The sequence below is a fragment of the Rattus norvegicus genome, chromosome 20 (assembly GCF_036323735.1).
Source record: "Rattus norvegicus strain BN/NHsdMcwi chromosome 20, GRCr8, whole genome shotgun sequence".
Classification (NCBI taxonomy): Eukaryota; Metazoa; Chordata; class Mammalia; order Rodentia; family Muridae; genus Rattus; species Rattus norvegicus.
Genome location: NC_086038.1, coordinates 14,242,237 through 14,262,949, shown reverse-complemented (window position 1 = coordinate 14,262,949; position 20,713 = coordinate 14,242,237). Strand labels below are relative to the sequence as shown.

The 20,713-nt window shown below is 41.0% G+C and overlaps 1 protein-coding gene across 6 annotated transcripts in view; it reads left to right on the top strand.

Annotated features, from left to right (window-relative positions):
• Positions 1 to 20,713, top strand: part of Pcdh15 (protocadherin related 15) — a 1,498,824-nt gene that overhangs the window by 1,232,257 nt on the left and 245,854 nt on the right. For all 6 annotated transcript variants that reach the window (XM_063279549.1, XM_063279551.1, XM_063279550.1 and 3 more), the window contains 2 exons: positions 273 to 366; positions 10,270 to 10,398. In XM_063279549.1, the coding sequence (XP_063135619.1) occupies positions 273 to 366; positions 10,270 to 10,398 (223 nt within the window). The remainder of the gene's footprint in view (positions 1 to 272; positions 367 to 10,269; positions 10,399 to 20,713) is intronic.

Here is a 20,713-nt window from a genome sequence, read left to right as displayed (position 1 = left end):
GTGGGGAGGAATGCCAACCAATGGGAGAGGGGGATAAGCTAAGGTAAGGGGCGAACAAGAGTGAAGGGAAGAGGTGGAAATGGGGAATGAGATGGAAGGAGGAAGATGGGGAGGGGGAGGGGGGGAGGAGGGGGAGGAGGAGGGGAGGGAAGGAGGGGGAGGGGGAGGAAGAGGAGAGAGAACTGCTCTGCAGGGAATCTTCCTATCCAATTCAGAAAGGGGAAAAAATAAAGCTTGCGTGACACTGTTTTTTTGTTTCTTTCTGCCTCTAGCACAGGGATTCTCAGCCTAGGGAAGGCTCTAGATCGAGAGAGCACGGACCGCTACATCCTCATCGTCACAGCCTCAGATGGCAGGCCAGATGGAGTAAGTGTTACCACAGGGACGGGGAAACCAAAGAGTCCTGCATCCCTACATCTCTAAAATGTGTTACAGCCATAGTAGCCCTTAGCCACCCAGGACGAAATGCTCCTTTCTCAAAGGCCTTTCTTAACAGATGGACCCACACTCTGGAAACCGCCCTGGTACCTCAGCCTTTGATTTGAGGAACAGACCCTCGTAATCAGACTCTTACTATTTGGTTACAACTCCCAGGGAATCTGAACTGAGATCTTTCTCTAGAAGGCATCACACTGGGTCAGTCAGAAGCCGCGTGAGGGTGCATTCTGCGGCTTTCTGGATTAAACGTCCTCCGCTGAGCACGATTCTTGCTGAGACGGTACCGTGACAGGTTGTGTGGATGAATACTTTAAGTGCATAGAAAAGTAGATCAATTGAGGCCATAGGTTTGATCACGGGTTACTTGGGATCTGACAAAATCTGAATGATCTCCGCCTTAAGCTGCCTGTAAATTTAGAGGGGTAAATTCCATTTCCCACTTTCTCTAGACCTCGTCGTCAGGCTTAAGAATAAATAAATTGATTTCACCATTCCAGAATTATTTTTATTTGCTTGCTTCGTTTCTTTCCTTTCTTTTAAACTTAGGTGTTTGAACCCAGAGCCTGGCCTGAGCCTCTCCCACACAGATCACAACTACAACAGTCTAGAATTAAAACTCATCTACCTATCCTCTTTCAATTACTCTGGTCACAGCTTCCGCATCTGAATTTCAAAGCCTTGTAGTGTTTCTGACGTTGTAGTACTTCATTCACTAATTTTGGTTTTGATTTCTATTTTATTCTTCCATGTGTGCATGCGTGTGCAGATGTGTGTGCAACTGTGTGGTTGCATGTAAGTACACAAGTTCAGGGCAGAGGTCAACCTCAGGCCTTGGCTTGGGAGCTGTCCACCTTGCTCTATGAGGCAAAGTCTCTCAATGGGAACTGGGATTTCAGATGAAGATGGCAGGCCATGGAGCCCCAGGACCTGTGTCTCAGTACCTCTAGCACAGGGATGCCAAAGCGAAAACACACAAGCTTATAGCAACATGCTAAGCTTTTGATGTGGATTCCTCGTGCTTGCAACACACGGACTTCACACACGGAATCATCTCCACAGCCCATGTTCTTGGCTCCTTTAGTCAACTGCTTATGTGTCAGCTCCACAAAGTTGCTAGGAGCAATTCCGAACCCATGAGATAAATACATGAAGGTCAGCGGGTTCAATAGTAATTCACCCAGTTTCCTTGAAACGACTCCTTTGCTCTTGGGTGAGCGGAAGAGAACGTGTTTCTAACATTTACATCCTAGGGCATTACTGAGAAAAATCTGCCAAGATGAAAACATGTCAAATTAATATTTAATATAATAACCTTCATAAAAATAAAAGTAGAGATAATTGGTCATAAAAAAATCTCCCCTGAAAACACTTTGGGCTTTTGGAAGAGTTTGATAAGGACTTTGCAGAAAATAAAACACACAGTTCAAAGAATATGAGACAAACGGTCGCCTGGAGGAAAACAGCTCAGGGTGGATTTTATGCACAGAACATGTCTGATTTGTAGCTTGCCAGTGTTACATGACGGTGCAGGGGTCAGACTCTCGAGAAGGAACCTGGAACTTGACTCTTGATTAAACATTACTGAGTCTCCTGGCCAGCTATTAGCTGAGCGGGGGTGCTAAGGAAATGGAGGAGGAGTTATTTAAATGACCATTTAAAAGGCATAATTAGAGTGATGTGACATTTAGGCATCAGGAAAAAGCAGAGGCTACGCATAGCCTCGGGGTAAGTCACAGTGTCATTTGGAAACTAACAGCTGAGGATATTTAAGGTCTATCCTTAAAAATAAAATGCCTTAGACAGGGAAGAGACCAGCCAGCATGTCTAGTGTCTGGACCAGGCACCATCTGCTAAGCTCATCCATGCAAGCTGCATACCACAGCTACTCTGTTACAACAGGGCCTTTCTGTCACTCACCCGTGTTTCTCAGCTCTGCTTTCCCGGTCACAGCCAGTCTAGGTTTCCATTTTCTCCTTCTTGCCTCATTAAGACCTCATTCAGCTTTAAAAACGCATTGCTTTTGGGTAAGTCCTCGACTGTTTTCAAAAGCTTGTATTGAAAATATTGAAGTCTTGGATTTTTATCCAATTATATCTCCTTTGAATAATTTGATCATATATATTATATATTTGATCTATCTATATCTATATATCTCTATGTATATATACATATATATACATACATATACATACATATATACATACATATGTATATATGCATACATATATACATACATATATATACATAGAGATATATAGATAGATATAGATAGATCAAATATATAATACATATATAATACATATATAATACATATATAATACATATACATATACATATACATATACATATACATATACATATACATATACATATACATATACATATACATATACATATACATATACATATATGTGGGGAAGGTTGTATACTTGAGAATGCAGATCCTGAGGAGTCCAGAAAAGAGCATTAGATTCCCTGGTGCTGAAGTTACAAAGTTACAGGCAGTTCTGAGCTATCCTATGCCGATGCTGGAGCTGAAGTCTGGACCTTGCCAAAAGCAACAAATGTTTTAATCTGTGGAGACTTCTCTCCAGAGCCTGGAAATACATTTTCACAGTAGCCTGTACAGCCAGGACCCGAAGAACAAATGATACGATATATCCTAATGTATTCTGTGGTCTAATGACACTTTTCTTACTGAACGTTTTTAACTTAAATTTTTTTTGTGCAGCCATAATAAAAAAAAAAGGCTTTTAAAATCAATAATCACGAAGTTTAAAATAAGTGAATAATGAACATGAACCAGGGGTACTTAAATTATCTACATAAAAAAATAAGTCAAATGTAATCTGTATGAAATAAATTGCCAGGGCAAATTTATTTTTTAATGAAAGTCCCCTGTCTCACTGAACAGTGGTGGGAAAATAGAGACTACTCACACCGTATTTCTCATTAATTTTAGAGAGGATGTTTTTGAAATTTAATTTGACTTTTTCTAATTTTCCTTTTCTATCTTCATTCAGAGAAATTAGAAACCTTAGGAAGCTAACTGTGGTTTATTTATTATAAATATGTAGATTTCATTAACTATCATAGGCACATCATTTTCACATAATAATAACTGCATCCATTTAGAGTTCCTACTCACTTACGAGCTTGCCAAGGTGGGGCTGGAATAGGTTTTGATGGAAAGTCTTGTGTGTGTTGGTATTTACCCAATTACACTTTATATCGTGTGCTTCAAGTAACCACTTGTCCGTCCTCGGACCCTTGCTTCTATTTTCCTTTGAAGGGCTTTACATTTGCTCTGTCCTTTTAAGAAATGTGTGTGTAGCACTTCTTAGTTCTGAACCAAGCCCAGTCCAACCAAACCACACTAAAATAAAACTTGATCTGAAAACCTGGGCAAACAGTGTTATAGGTTCTTGGATATAAGTTGATCACCACAGATTCTCTTCTCTATGGCGATCCTTCACGTGCATAGAATGTGCCTACCATACCTAGGGTGGCTCAAAGTGTCAGGGCTGGATGGGGTGAGGAGAGGGAACTTGTACTCTGCCTCTCCTCCTCCCGTTATCCCCAGATGAACCTTTTCTCTGTCTCGCCATTAGCAATGATACTCTTTTTTTTTTATTATTATTTTCTCCCTTGGAAAGTCTTCCAGCACAGCCTCAGGAAGGACATTTTTTTCTAAATCACAAAGGAAATCCAGTGACCTGAATAAGACTCCTCAGGCTCTTGGTACTGGAGCTTCGAGAGGTTTGCGGTTAAACACAATATTTTACACGGATGTAAAATACCCTCTCTAGGTAGTGTGCCCACTGCTGACTGTGCACTTTCTTGTTTATTGGCATAAAACAAAGACACTCTTAAGTCATACATCCTAATTCTCTCAACCATTAAAATTCCATATTTATGAAAAGGAATGACCCAAATACGGATAAACTTTTTGTTTAATCAGATGAAGGGACTGCATGTGTAAGTAGCTTTTGTTTTCTTTCCTGGTCATTATTGGGGCTCATGGACTTTACAGCTGGGTAAAACTTCCAATGGCTTTCTCTCCATTGGTAGCTTAAATAACAATGTTTGATCCTATGAGAGCTAGTTCCCACAGAGGAGGCTTTCACATCACTTTCTGGGCTGGGGATGGCGCCTGTGTCTACTTCTCCTTTTAGGTCTAGGACCCCATCTGGTACAGACCAGGGCAACCCCTGTGCAGGCTGCCAGTCTCCTCCTTGAAGTCCTGTGCTGAAAAGTTATGGTGTTTTCAGCCATGGGGTCTGACCCTCATGTTTGGGGCCACAAAGGACAACGATAGCAGCCCATATTGATTTATACGCTTCTTGTCAGCCCACAACCAACACCTAGAAGGGAGGTTTCCCATGCTTGCTACTAAGGGTTTTGTTAGACGAATCTATGGCTCTGGGGTGAGGGCATTTTTCCTCAGTGTAGAATTCTGAGTGTGTTTAAATGATCATATAAATACTGTATTTGTTTACATTTTTTTCAAACACTCCTACAGATATTTCTGCCTTCCTCCCTCACCTATGTATTTATCTCTGTACCCGCTACCAGGTTGAAGTCTCCCCCTGTTTTTCTCATTTCTCCCTTCATGAAGCCCATGCCCTACTGTCCTCTTCTCTAGAGAGCCTTCTCTACACCCTCACCCCAGTGATCCCTTTTTACTTTCATGACATCTGCAGTTACTTCATGTTCTACAATTACATATCAAGGTCCAGAGTGGGGCACGACAAATAAAAAGACTTTTTTTTCGTGTCTGGGTCTGTGTTAACTCAATATATTTTCTAACTCTATCTCCTTGTCTTCATGGTTTCATTTTTCTTTACTGCTGGATATCTATAGTGTATATGTGCCTCATTTTTAATATCTATCCATCAATTGAAGGGCAATTAGGTTATCTCCACTTATTTCCTAGTTATTGTGACTGGGGCAGGAATGATCATGGCCAATCAAGTATCTGTGACGTAGGGTGTTGAGTCTTCTGGGCATATGCCAAGACGTGGTATATCTGGGTCATATGATCGATTTATGTTTAGCTTTGGGGGGATTCTCCACACAGGTTTCCACAGTGGCTGCCCCAGTTTGCAGTCCTATCAACAGCAAATGGTGGCTCCCTGTCACTCACATCATGTGATGTCCATTGTTTTATACATTCTGGCCATTCTGATGGGAGTAAGATGACGTCTCAAAGTAGTCCTGTTTTACATTTATATTCATTGCTAATGGTGTTGAATACATTTTGAACTATTTCTTTTTTATGGGTTGTTTTATTTACTTACATTTCAAATGCTGTCCTCTTCCTGGTTTCCCCTCCGCAAGTCCCCTCTCCCATGCTCCCTCCTCTCTGCCTCTATGAGAGTGCTCCCCCATCCACCCATCCACTCTACCTCACCATCCTTGCATTCTCCTACAATGGGGTATAGAGCTTCCACAGGACCAAGGGCCTCTCCTCCCATTGATGCCAGATAAGGCCATCCTCTGCTACATATGTAGCTGGAGTCATGGCTCCCTCCATGTGTACTCTTTGGTTGGTAGTTTAGTCCTTTGGAGCTCTGGGGGATCTGGTAGGTTGATATTATTGTTCTTCCTATGGGGTTGCAAACCCCTTCAGCTCCTTCAGTCCTTCCCCTAAGTCTTCCATTGGGGTCCTAGAGTTCAGTTTGATGATTGGCTGTGAGCGTCCACATCCGTATTGGTCAAGCTCTGGCAGAGCCTCTTAGGGGACAGCTATACCAGGCTCCTATCAGCAAGCACTTCTTGGCATCAGCCATAGTGTCTGGGTTTGGTGTCTGTATATGGGATGGATCCCCAGGTGGGGCAGTCTCTGGATGGCCTTTTCTTCACTCTCTGCTCTATTCTTTATCCTGGGAGCTCTCTGTTCAAAGCTATAGCTCTTTTTTTTTTTCTAATTTTTAAAACGTTTTTATTATTTGTATGGGTATGAGTGTTTCATCTGCATGTATGTATGTGCACCACATACATTCTTGGTACCTATCAAGGTCAGAATAGAGTACTGGGTTCTTTGGGACTGGACCTACTGTTGTGAATCACCATGTAAGTGCTATGCTGGGTATCACATCTGGGTCCTCTGCAAAAGCAACAAATACTCTTACCCACTGGGCCAAGACGCCACCTCTCCTTCCCCCATAGCCCATTTTCAATTGGGTGATACATAATCTTGATTCTATTTTGAGTCCTTTGTAGATTCTTCATTAAATGTTCAGAATGTACTTTAAAATAGTTTAATTGTATTTGTGTCTCATTACGCTTTATTTTAAAACCTATTTTACTTTGTTTTCATTTTTCTTACTCAGAAGAGATTGTTTTTAGTCATATGATATATCCTAATTAAGGGTTCCTCTTCTTCTGTAACTCCCAGTTTCTTCCCTTATACCATCCCCTTTTGATCCACCCCCTATTAAGACTGAAGAACTGGATTTGCAGCTCTAGAGGAAAGTCTTTGCCTAGTATGTACAGAATACTGGGTTCAATCCACAGGCCCATGTGTGTCCCCCCCCCATTCTCTTATTGCACATGTGTAAGTATTTTTTCGTTTAGATTTGCACAAATAGAAATGCATCCTCTTTGCTTCAACCAGTTAATGCACTTAAATTTTTTTATCGTAGTTATGTTTTACTTCCAAACTATTTTTAGTGATTCAAGTAATTAACTCGATAGGATCAATAACCTTTATATTATAAAAGGCATCAGAAATAATACACATTCAACAGCACTTTTTAATTGGGAAGTCCTCTGTGTGGGTAATTGTTCATTGCTTCGTCTTCTGTGAACTCTTTGGAAAACCAAGGTTGCTACATCAGTGTCTACGTAAGAGCCATCACCATCAAAGAGAATCAGTGTATAAAAACCATTACTATAGAAACACCTTCCTGTATTTAGTTGAGGATAGAATATGTGTTTTTAAGACTTGTTTATTGTTGAAAATGAAAACCAAAGAGGTAATCAAACATTGGGTGTCAGCCCCAGGTGAACAACAATAGTATTTAGTACTGAAATACAAAAATTTCTATTTCTCAGTAAACGTAATTATTTATTAGGTTTATTTATTTATTTCATATCTGTTTAATTGTCATATTACAAGTTCGCCCAGGGAATTGGGAAAAGCACCCTTTTATTATACCTTTATTAGCATGAACCATGTTCATGTAGTAGTAATTAACTTTCAAAACCGAGAATCTGTCCTCACTATGAAGCATGACCCATGTTGAATCACTGTGTGACTGTCTTCCTTACCAACCTAAAACCCAAAACCACTGTGCTCTCTAGCTAGTCAGTCTAGGACTGTGTCACCATAGTCAAAAGAGAGCAGCCGGGATAAGTAAAATATAGCCAGAGTCAAGAGCAGTACTGATACCCAGGCAACTTTGACACAAGTGCTGTCCTTCTCTTAGGAAATGTTAAAGCTGGGATCCACCCATGTGGATTCCTGTCACCTCCTGTAAAACTCAGAACAGTGTCAGAAGGTATGTCTAAGCTCCCTCCAGCGTGTCCTCCACACAGTGATGATTCAGTTCCTCTGGGTAGCAACCAGCAGCAGGTCAGTCTTTGACAGTGGATGCGAGATAGTCTGCAAGCCTACTCCACTATGGAATGAAGAATCTAAAAGAGGTAAAAAAAGATATATGGGTGATAAAAATAGATAGGAAATGCAGAGGTGGACATAGAGGTGTCCCAGGAGCTTGAATGAAAGCCAGGGACACCAGTACAACCACTCTGAAGTCTTAGCTCCAAGCTGTCACATTTAATACCTGTTCACCCTCAGGCAAATTGGAAAATACTGCTGCCATAAAACATACACTTTTTATAAAAAGCTGGTTTCACCTCTAACATAACTTGAAATAACATTTGTTAAAGTAGTTTTTCTGTTACAAAAGCCTTGTAGCTTTCTTGGAGAAAGTTCGAGAGGTATAGAAGTGTTACGACGGGAAAATAAAACACCTGCACACCATCTAGTCAGGAGAATCTTAATTTCTTTACGTAAACTCACAGTACGTGTACACACGTGTGCATTTGCTTGTGTGCATCTTCTAAATTAACTGGTTTCATCGGTGATCCGTGCAGAGAAGATTGCAAATCCCACAACTGGACAACTCAATGAGTTTTCAAGGTGAGAGCATCTGAGAATAGCCCACGGCAAGAAGCATTTTTCTTCATCTCTTGAAAAATCTGACCATTCCATGGTCCAGAAGTTCCTCCAGCTCTTTTAATTGCCACCCTATACTGGCTCTGGTTAGTATGTAGAATTCTCACCTATGTTAGTGAAACCGTGTAACTCCATGTTATCATGCCTAATTCCTGTCACTCAACCTTATGTTCCTGAAGTGTGCCAGAGGGTCGCTCATGGCAATTGGGTCACATGTCCTCAGACTCTACCCATGTCTATCTCATGCATGAAACATATATCAATATCTGCTATGGATAGACATTGGGTAGTTTCCAGACTGGGACTACTGTATGCTGTTGTGACCCTCTTGATATCTTCCAAGTCAAAGTTTGATTGAACGTTACATGCATATAAATCATGTACATGTAGCTCTAAATTATGAAGGGGGAGCCATCTGTGCACACAAATAAACAAGCCACCCACATCCAGAACCTCTCTGTGGTTTTAATGTCAGCTGAACCTATTATAGAAGAGACATGGAGGTTTAAGGTAACTATACATCGAAGGTTGTTCTTGATTTTGTTTAGAAGAGGCCGTTTATAATAGGAGACTTAGAAGCTGGGATTGAATCTGAGTTAAGGCAGCATGGCTTCTGCAGATCACGGAGGAATTGCTTTGTTTTCAACAAAAAGCATGATCTTTTATCGGGCCACTCCACTTTGGCAGCCAGGCGACCCTACTTTGTCTCTGTCCACTTCTTGATGGCCACGCAGCCTTTTCAGAGTCACTCATCCCTACTCATACTCTGTGTTGAGTCTAGTTTAATGCAAGTTACCTACAGGTTAGTAAAATCTCTATTTTTATGTAGATATTTTCTCTGGTGTTCCAGGCTCTAAATATTTTTATTTTCTTAAACAAATCTTGTACCAGACCCTCATGGGAGCTTCATTCTCTCTTTTCCTCTTGTATCTCCTTGACCTACAATTAAGCATTTTAATATCATAGCACATTTCATGTTTCGCCTTGTAAGTTTGGGTTTATTCCTTTCGTGTTTGCTCTTTGCCACCTGTTACCCACCCCATACTGAGGCAAAGGGAGGAAGAGGTCAAAGTTAGATGGAGGATCCAGCTCAATTCACACATAAAGACAAACTTACTGACCCTGAACCAACTTTCAAACTCTTGACTTAGATGTAGACGTCAAAACTTACTAAGGTGATGTATTCTGACAGTATTAGCTTGCCTGAAAATACTTATTTATATGTCAGACTATTTGACAGTACACGTTTATGTTTTGATTCTATTTGATAGTATATATGTTTCTGTTTAATTGTGAAACACACAATTGGTGAAAACTACAGGTTAGTCCAGACTATGGAAAAAGGGTATATGTGTGTATAAATAATGCTCCCCACCTATAAAGCATGAATGAACTAAAGGTCACATAAAGTTAAGCCTCTGGGGGATACGTGACATTCTCAGAAGATGTGTGCCCTAGACAATCATCCTTGGCTCTCCTCATCTGTTTTGTTGGTGTGTTTGTTTTTATCTTCTACGTCTTTCTCCTCTGGGAAGCTAAGGAACTGAGACGTCTTTCAGATGGAGAAACACCAGCGTGGACACTTACCTGAATCCCAAACGACAGCAGCTCCCCTCATACTGAATCTTCTTCTCTCTTCCTTTAAGACCTCAACTGCCACTGTGAACATAGTGGTGACAGACGTCAATGATAACGCTCCCGTGTTCGATCCCTATCTGCCCAGGAACCTCTCTGTGGTGGAGGAAGAGGCCAATGCCTTTGTGGGTCAAGTCCGGGTAAGCAGAGTCATCATTTAGTTTAAGTGTTGTTTGTCGGAACCTAATTTCTTACACTGAAAGTTTGAAAAGAGATACGGTTCAAGTAATCTATCAATGACTTGTGGGATACTCTTCATGAACCTTTGGGAGTCAGATCCTATATATTTGATTTTTATTTGTTCTATTTAATGGCATTTGTATAATTTAAACATTCGCTGGCATTAGAGCTTTCCTTTCTGACTTAACCCATGTAATTTTATTTTCTTAAAAAATGTGTTTACAGAGCTGTATATTGTAGTGATGTGGACCTTTCAAATGCAAAGTATAAAATGCTAGATATGATTGTTGGATGTTATAAAACTGCCTTTAGACTCTACTCCTTGCTGTGTATTCCTGCGCACTCTAGGATTAGCTTCTAGGTGTATTCTCCTATTTCCTGTGTGTACATGACAGGCCTTTTCTGAGGTATATATCATAGGTGCCAAGGAAGAGACCAATGTTTTATGTACAGTAACCGAGCACTCATCCACTGAGTCATAGCCTCTACTCTGCAGTTGCTTTTGGCAAACTACCCCATTTCTGTGAAGGTATATCCAGGTCCCCACCCTTGCTCTGTGCTTAGTCTCTAGCAAAGCTCAAGGTTTGGAAGCCACAGGACAAGAGATATCTAGACAGAGAGTATCCTCTGAAGTTCTTCCTGTGAATGAAGCACGGAGGTGTCCTTCGGGGCCTCGCTACGATGTACTCCCGGGAGACATCTGAGGCAAGTAACATGATAAACACAGGATTTAGTGCTGCCTGGGCCCTGGACTACTTGCTGACCAACCCTACCTGTCCTTGGGGATTGGGAAGTGAGGTGGTGCAGAATCAACAACACTGATTCTGGGAGCAGGTAAGAAATGCTGCAGCAAGCTCCTTTAATACCCTCCTCCACCCATGCCCCATTGGCCCCAAGAAAACATCTCTTTTAAACAGCAGTTCCTGATTGGCTGGCATCGGTCTGCGTCTGCCATCTTTGGTCTCTCAGAAAGTCTTCAGTTAGGCCCTCCGGAAGAAGATGCCTTTGCAGCTCCTCGGCTCTAGCATTTACATAGAGATGGCTGCCATTGTTCCTCCTCCTTTTAGCTCAGTTTTTACTAGGATCAGGCAGTACATTGATGCGAGCATTGATGAAAACAAGCATGACGGAGCCATACAGCTGAGCTGCCTACACATATCTGGATCCAGGAACAGGAAAAAAAATCTCTTCTAAAAGAGCGCCCCAAAGGACTAAAAAAACCTCCTAGGAGGTTCCACCTTTCAAAGGGTCCAACATCTTCCAGTAGTACTGTCTTGGGGACAATCCTTCAGCATAAGGACTCTGAGAGGACATCTATCCAAGCCCTAACATTCAACAAGGAATGTGAGTCGGTCGCCCAGAGCCAAAATCCAAGTATCGGGCTCTGTTCTATCTCTCTTCATGCTCATTTTTTCAAAGGATTCTGGCTGGTTCTTTGAATAGGCATCATCTAGATTTCTGCTGCTTTTTAGCCAAGCATCGAGTTTAGTGTTTAGTAGAGTCTACTGACTATGGAAGAGACTTTCTTTAAATGCTATGGTAGCCTTTAATGAGACTTTTATATCGAATCTTAAGATTCCCACCCCCATTCTCATATGTGTGTGTGTGTGTGTATATGCTTGTCTACACAGTGTGTGTGTGTGCATGCATGTGTGTGCCTGCGTGTGTATTTGTGTGTACATACATGTGTATATGTGTATGCATGTGTGCATGCAGGTGCATTTGTATGTATTGTGTGCATGTATGTATTTGTATGTATATATGTGTGTGCACATATGTGTGCATGTGTGTACATGTATGCGTTTGTGTGTGTTATGTATGTGTGTGTATATGTGTAGACACACATGTAGATGTATTTACCTGTGGAGGCCTGTAGTAAAAAGTTGATGTCAGCAAAGACCCTGGATTGCTCTTCCACTTTTTTCAGGGTAGCAAGGTCTCTCAACCAAATCCAGAGATCACTGATCTATCTAGTCTCTATAGACAATTTGCTCTGAGGATGCCGTATCTCTGACTCCAAGGTTGAGTTCATGAATGGATCATCACGCCCACCTGTCTATGGATTCTGATGATCTAAACTCTGATCCTCATACTTCCGTAGCAAGTACTTACACAGTGAGCACCCTCCTGAGCCCACATCCTGAGAGTCTGATTGGCTAGTTTGAATCCGTTGTTCTTCTTCCATAGATCTTCTGCCAATACTCTTCACTGCCAACTCTAAGGCCATTATCATTTTCAGCCATTGTCTCCAATCTAGGAGAAAGCATACTTTGACTTTTCCATCTACTCCAACTCACCACTAGAGAAAGCCTGGACCATTGTGATGTTAGGGATGTTGCATTGCCAGCTAGAGAGCAGATGTGAAGCCATTCATGTGCTAGCTCTATTGCCTCACAAGATCCTTAGTGTCAAGAGCCACACACAGACTCTACATAATAAATAAATAAATAAATAAATAAATAAATAAATAAATAAATAAATAAATCACAAGTGACAGATTTAGATAAAAGTAGTTTCTTAGGGATCTGGGGAAATGGATCAGTGGTAAGGACCCTTGTTGCACAACCACATGTCCCATGATTTTGAATCACCAAAAGCCACATAAAAAGACAGATGTGGCCATATTATACCTGGATCCCAGTTTCTAGGAAGCAGAGAAAGAACAATCATTGGGACTCGTTGGCTTACAGCTTAGCTCCAGGTCCCATGAAAGACAATGTCTTGGAGTGTTAAGAGAGGGAATGCTGACACAGGACACTCAGTACTGCCCTTTCCACTGCTCATAGGGGCATACACACCCACACATACATGTGCATATACCACATAGATATTCAACACATGCTCACAGACAAGTAGCAGTGAGGTTTGACTACACTGCTTTGTGCTCCCAGCGGATCACACATATACACTGTCCAGGAGCTAGTTTTGGACCCATGAATGAAAGAGACACACACATACCTCAGCTTATTTTTAAAATACCTGGATACCTCAAAGGCAAGGCACTCCTAAACCTTCTCCTGCTACCCTATCCCCAATCAGAGAAGTGGCCAGTAGCTACTTTCCTGAATTCTTACATCGCTGGTTAGCTTTATCTCCTGCCAATCCTGTGTCCCATCTTTCCTCAGTCATGATAATTCTCCCCATTCCTCTATACATCCTCGCCCACACAACTCTGTGTCATACCCCGTGCCCAGCCATTGGCCATTGGCATTTTTATTGATCCATCAAAAGCCAACTGGGGACAAGGACCTTCAGCATTTTGTCATTCAGATTCCCAATGGGATCAAAGCATTAAAACAAATCTCCAACACACACGCACAGATTTTAGTAAATTAAGATAGTACTAACAGTGAGGTAAGGACAAGCGTAGGAAGAAAAACAGAGGCTGTCATTACACCAGCCACCACATAGAAACCAGGAGACAAATATCAGGATACATTTGAAGGAGAGGTGGTACAAGCACTTATACCAGAACTGTACCCCTAAGGCATCATTGATTCAGGAAAGCTCACATAGTCAATCCTGAGTCATGGCTATAAGTACTCAAAGTAGAGTGATGCATTATGGCCTTCACCTATCCATCACAAGCAAATGGGCACACTATTGTACATGGGTAATAAATGAGAGAGTAGATGCTAACAGGTGGATACTGACCAAGCATGGCATTTACTGTGACAGCTGGGCACAGGATGATGTTTCTACAAGCTACCAGGAAAAATGACAGAAGTCTACACTAGAGGCTGCTATGGAAACACCATGCTGATACTGAAAGAGGCATATTGAGGATGAGCATGGGCAAGAGGGACACAGGGGGTCGAGAATCCCCTCCAGAACAACTGATACATAGCTTAAGACAGGAAATGGGAGCATGGCCCATCATATTTATAATAACCAAAACATCCTATAGCATCAAGATTTCGTATACCACGTTTGTTGCAGAAAATATTGAGGACTCAAAGGGGTTATAAGATGTAGCAACATCAGATGTGTAGGTGACTAAGATTAATTTCTGTCATGGAAGACTCTTAATACTCAATGAGAAATAGACAGCAGTAACAATGCAGGCATGAGACTTTGGCCCATAGCTGATAAGTGACTTACATTACAGTCCCCACTCTGAAACACCATATCGCTTACAGATTCTTTCACTCATATCATGACTATTCACGTGAAACTGATATTCAATTATTTGCAGAAATTATCATTCACACTTTAGGATTAAAGGGATAGAGTCTACCCACAGTATATAAATAAAAACATGAGTAAGTGCAAAGAAATAAGGTTGTCAATTTGTAGTTAATTCTTGTCTGCTTCTTTTTCACTTTTTAACTTTCCCCAGTGGTTTCTGAAAAGCTATGGCATTAGCCCCCTCCACTGACACGTTCTTGCATTTGAGGAAGCATGGCCTAGAAAACTTACTTTCAGTTTTGAAAACTGAAATGTGAGTCCAGCAATCATCATTCGATGCAGTGTGTCTGGCTGTCCGTTAGGCTGTGACATTTCCACACAAAACTAGAACCATTTTGAATGTGCAAAGAAGAGATAAACATCCCAAAAAGCTCTTTCTATATCTGGCTCTGCAGCTCTAGGAGCATTATGATGTTCTTCCAATGGAATTTTGATGCCTCATAATGGAATCCTGTGGCTACCTAATGATAATTATATAATACATTAATTTTACTAAATGACTCATGATCTCCCTGTAAAATTTAATTTTAATTGTCAGCACACACTATTAGGACAGACTCAAAGCCAGGATACATATGGCTAATTACCCGACTAAGCTTGAGTTATTGATCTCTGCTTATGCTCTCCTGGTATTTCAATATGAGCAATCTGCTGTTTTAAATTCTAAAGCTGAAAAAATTTTTGTTTACTTTTTAAACAGTCATATAGTATAACGAGTTGGTCCTAAACAATATTTAAGATTATGCATGTCAAAAATTATTTCAGTGAACCTTCATTAATAGCCTAGAATAGAAACTGCCCAGTAGAGAATATTAATGAGGATCTCTCAATTCACAAGTAAGAATTGGAGGTAAGAAAGAAAAGAAGAAGCTTATCAATATTTTCCAACTCCTTGAAGTAGCAAAGTAGCAATGGCAGAAATATATGCAGAATAAAACCACACAGTGTGAACATCTGCATGTCCAATTGGTGTGTATATGTGTGTGTGTGTGTGTGTGTGTGTGTGTGTGTGTGTGTGCATGTTATTTATAAAAGAGATGGAAAAACATTGCAGTGATCCAAGGTGGTCAGGAAAGGGGTCAGGAGAACAAAGGTAATTTTTAGGTCAATTGTAACCCCTAGTAACACTATGTTGAGAACAAGGAAGCCAAGATTAGAAAGAAGTGAGCAATTAAAGCATGGCGTAATTCATGTGGAGTGCTGGTTTGAGGTCAGTGAAGTTGAGAGTCACACATCACGGAAGCTGCACTTGAACGAGTCCTGATACCCAGTGAGTCCTAAGATCAGTGGGGATCAATGGTGCTTATAATCATGTATCCAGATTGCTCCCAATGAAAGAACTCTGCTGGTTTAATTTTGGGGAGAAGGTGGGCAGTCTCTGTTATGGTATCCCACAGGATACCATCTCCAGCAACATGACTTCACTACAGACAAAATGGGACCCTAGACTTTCTGTTAGCAACTACATGTGTCTGGATTAACACACTGGATGCTAAGGTCCACCTCTGTGTGGATATGTAGGTTAAGCGGGGTTGGAGGGAGGGGAAATGAGAACAGATGCCTCTAAGCTCACACCCCAGGTATTTAGCCTCTGTAGTTGCATGTCACTGAAAAAAAATATCTGAAGGGCCAAACAAGTTCAAATTCAGAAGCAACGTGTTTGTCTACTTCTTGGAGAACCCTCGGGCATAAACATGCACAGACCACATCAGGGAAGGCAAACTCAGGAAGAACGTTTCCTGTTGAGTTTAAATTGGGTCTTAGCATTGTGCACAATGTAGAAGACAGCTCCCAGCGAACCTCCCGTCATAGTCCACCACTTTCTTAAAGCCCTATAACACAGACAGAGCCCTGAGTCAACAAAACATCCTTCCACTTCTAACACAAAGATGTGGGATTTATTTAGTCTAAAATCAAGGGCGTTTCATGGGAGATTCGTGTGCTAACTCATCACCGGGATATAGTGTAATGATTCATTTCTAAACCCTTCGAGCACTTTTAGAGTCATTAGTAAGCTGTGGTGTTTAGAAGCGAAGTAGCCGTGTCATTTTGGAAAGAAAATTCGTGTTTCCTTCCACTGTACATTTTAATATTAAGCAAAATAAATCTGAACCTCTGGGGTCTGTTGCTGATGGATGCAGCGGTTGTGTCTCTGTGTGGGGTTCTGAAAACGAGAGGAAGGTAGGGAGCTTTATGAATCTTTCCTTATTTTTCGTAGCCCAGCATGGCACTCAACAGTGCCTCGAACTATAATACTTCTTTTTTAAGTGGGCCACGAGTGAGGAGTTTTATGTGTTCTCTTGCCAAGTCAAACAATATAATGCAGACACCACTACTCAATTCCCAACCAACCACCACCACCACCACCACAATCACACAAATCACACGATTTGAAATGCTGGCAATGTCTATTTCAACACTGCTACCTATGAACTTATTTATAATGAGATTTATCTGTTGCCTGGGGGATATTTTTTAGAAACTTGATCTTTGGGTTATTCAAGGAGCAGTTCACAAATAGATTTGAAATTCATGGAAGTAGTTTTCCAATAGTTATTCAGAGCCCAGCCTTTCATCAGTTTTAGTCTTATTAACACCTGTTAGAACAAATGTGTGTGTATTCATTCGTGCAGATATGCATACATAAATATTTTATAGTTCCAGAAACAGTAAATGATGGTTCACTGCAGACCAATAATCATGGCTGACGTCTTCATTGGAAATGTGATCTCTTTTCCATCTCTTTTCTAGTACCTGCTTGCTTGCCTCTAGTTTTCATGTTTGATGACATCTGACACATTCTATCTTCCTATAAAGTTTTGGAAATGTCTCCTAAATTGTTCTTGTGACTCTGTGCCTTCTTTTGGAAAACAGCCAACAGCACACGTCACATCCAGATGTTGATGGATTCTATGCTATATCTAATAGTCAAGCTTCCTCAAGTAGATCTGTGCCTTCAAATCAACCTTCCCTTAATGTGTTCCTTCTCTCCTCAGTTGATCCTTCAAAACAGCTGTCATGAAGACATAAACCTTTTCCTTCTCCCTCAAAATATATATGCTTCCAGACATCAATACTAATCCCTACTCAGGCTGACAATCATATTATTGGCTTATTTTCTCTCTTAATAACCATGTCAGGGTCATATATATATATATATATATATATATATATATATATATATATATATATATATATATTTTACCTGAAGTATTATTATAGCCATGAGATAGTCTTGATAACTACTAATTATTGTCATTTGACTGCTAGGATATTGTAGCTAATGTAATACAGCTACAGGAGATGGTCCCCATCGGCATGCCATGAAGAAGCCATATCCTAACAATTTTGATAATTCACCAATAATTGTACTAGCCTTGTCTGTTCTGATATCTCTCCTGTGTCAGCTCATTGAGACTGTATGCATAGTTACATTGAACAGTGCCTACGAGATCAATGAAGCACACATTCTGGGTGAGTTTGTGATGGTGTTTCCAGGGAAGACTGACTAAGGAGTAGGGACCAATCCTGAATGTCTCAGAGTTAAAAAGTGCAGAGGGGAATGCCTGCTAGTACAGATATCTCTCTCTGCTCCCTGCTCACAAAAAGGTCTGCTGCTGGACTCAGAGATTCAGCCAAGTCCTCCCAGCCACAGCAGATTAGAAACTCTAGGTGTGAACTAAACTAAAACTAAATCTCTCCTCCTTTAGGCTGTTGGTTTCCAGTATTTGTCCTGGGATTGAAAAAGCTGATAACATGCCTGCCCCCACCCCCACCTCTGCCCTGCCCCCACCCCACCCTGCCTTTGTCCCAGTCCCCCCACCCCGGCCTTCCACCCATTGTCAGCCCCCTTCCCTGCCCTTGCCACCACTCTCCTTTTATTTCCTTTCTCCATTTTTTATTTAGGCTACTCATCCTTAAAATTTTTTGTCAAATATACTCACTCCGAGAAAACCCTTCGGGGACATTTCTATACACTATCTCCTTCTCATAGGCTGCATGCTAAAGCATATCCACATCCCTTATCCAAATTATTTAAATCACAGACTGCATTATTGATTGTAGAAAGATCCAGACCCTGGTTTTGAGCTCCCAGAAACATGCTAAATTATCTATGATGAATGAAGTTCTTTAAATCCGATGTTTTACACTGAAATTCATGAATTGTTGAGAAGAGATTTATGCCACATTTATAGTGCCTGTCAACTTCTAAATGTACACATTTGACATATTAGGCAAGCCTACCCATACCCAATAGCATTCTTGAAAAATGAGAATATAGTTTAATATTGCTCATCTATATGGTTTTTGAATTTTGGCAAATGGCATACTATATATTTAGTTGGTTTTTTTTCTTTTATTGGATTTTTTTAAATTTACATTTTAAATATTATCCCCTTTCCCAGTTTCCCCTCCAGAAACTTGCTATCCCATTCCTCCCACCCCCTGCTTCTATGAGGGTGCTCCCTCACCCATCCACCCACTCCCACCCACCTTCCTGCTCAGATATTCCCCTACACTGGAGCATCAAACCATGACAGGACCAAGGGCCTCTCCTCCCACTGATGCCCAACAAGGCCATCCTATGCTACATATGCTGATGGAGCCATAGGTCCATCCCTGTGTTTCTTGGGATAGTGGTTTAGTCCCTGGGAGCTCTGGGTTGTCTGGTTGGTTGATATTGTTTTTCTTCTTATAGGGTTGCAAACTCCTTCAGCTCCTTTGATCCTTTCTCTAACTCCTCCATTGGGGAGCCCATTCTCAGGTCAATAGTTGACTGCGAGCGTCCACCTCTGTATTTGCCAGGCTCTGGCAAAGCCTCGTAGGAGACAGTTATATCAGGCTCCTGTCAGCTGGTACGTCTTGGCATCTGAAATATTATCTTGCTTTGGTGTCTGTATATGGGATGGATCCCCCATGTGGGGCAGTCTCTGGGTGGCTTTTCCTTCAGTCTCTGCCCCACATGTTGTCATATTTCCTCCTATGAGTATTTTTGTTCCCCCTCCTAAGAAGGTCTGAAGCATCTACACTTTGGTATTCCTTCTTTTTCAATGTCATATGGTTTGTGAATTGTAACTTCAATATTCCCAGCTTTTGGGCTAATGTCTGCTTATCAGTGAGTGCATACCATATGTGTTCTTTTGTGGTTGGGTTACCTACCCAGGATGATATTTTCAAGTTACATCCATTTACCTAAGAATTTCATGAAGTCACTGTTTTTAATAGTTGAGTAGTACTCCACTATGTAAATGTACATTTTCTGTTGAAGGGCTTCTGGGTTCTTTCCAGCTTCTGGCTATTATAAATAAGGCTACTATGAACATAGTGGAGCATGTGTCCTTGTTATATCTTGGAGAATCTTTTGGGTATGTGCCCAGGAATGGTATAACTGGGTTCTCAGGTAGTACTATGTCCAATTTTCTGAGGAACCTCCAGACTGATTTCCAGAGTGGTTGCTTACAATCTGGTAAGCTTACAATCCTAGCAACAATGGAAGAGTGTTCCTCTTTCTCCACATCCTTGCCAGCATCTGTTGTCACCTGAGTTTTTGATCTTAGCCACTGTGACTGGTGTGAGGTGAAATCTCAGGATTTTTTGGATTTGCATTTCCCTGATGATTAAGGATGTTGAACATTTCTTTAGGTGCTTCTCAGCCATTCAATATTCCTCAGTTGAGAATTCTTTGTTTAACTCTGTAGCCCATTTTTTAATGGGTTGTTTGATTCTCTGGCGTCTAACTTCTTGAGTTCTTTGTATATATTGGATATTAGCCCTCTATCAGATAGATTGATGAAGATTTTTTCCCAATTTGTTGGTTGCTGTTTTGTTCTATTGAAAGTGCCCTTGGCCTTACAGAAGCTTTTCAATTTTATGAGGTCCTGTTATCAATGCCAAAATACCCAATAAAACTCTCTCAAACTGAATTCAGGAACACATCAAAGCGATAATCCATCATGATCAACTAGGTTTCATCCTAGGGATGCAGAGATGGTTCAATATATGGAAATCCATCAATATAATGCACTATGTAAACAAACTCAAAATAAAAATAAAACACATGATCATCTCAATAGATGTTGAGAAAGC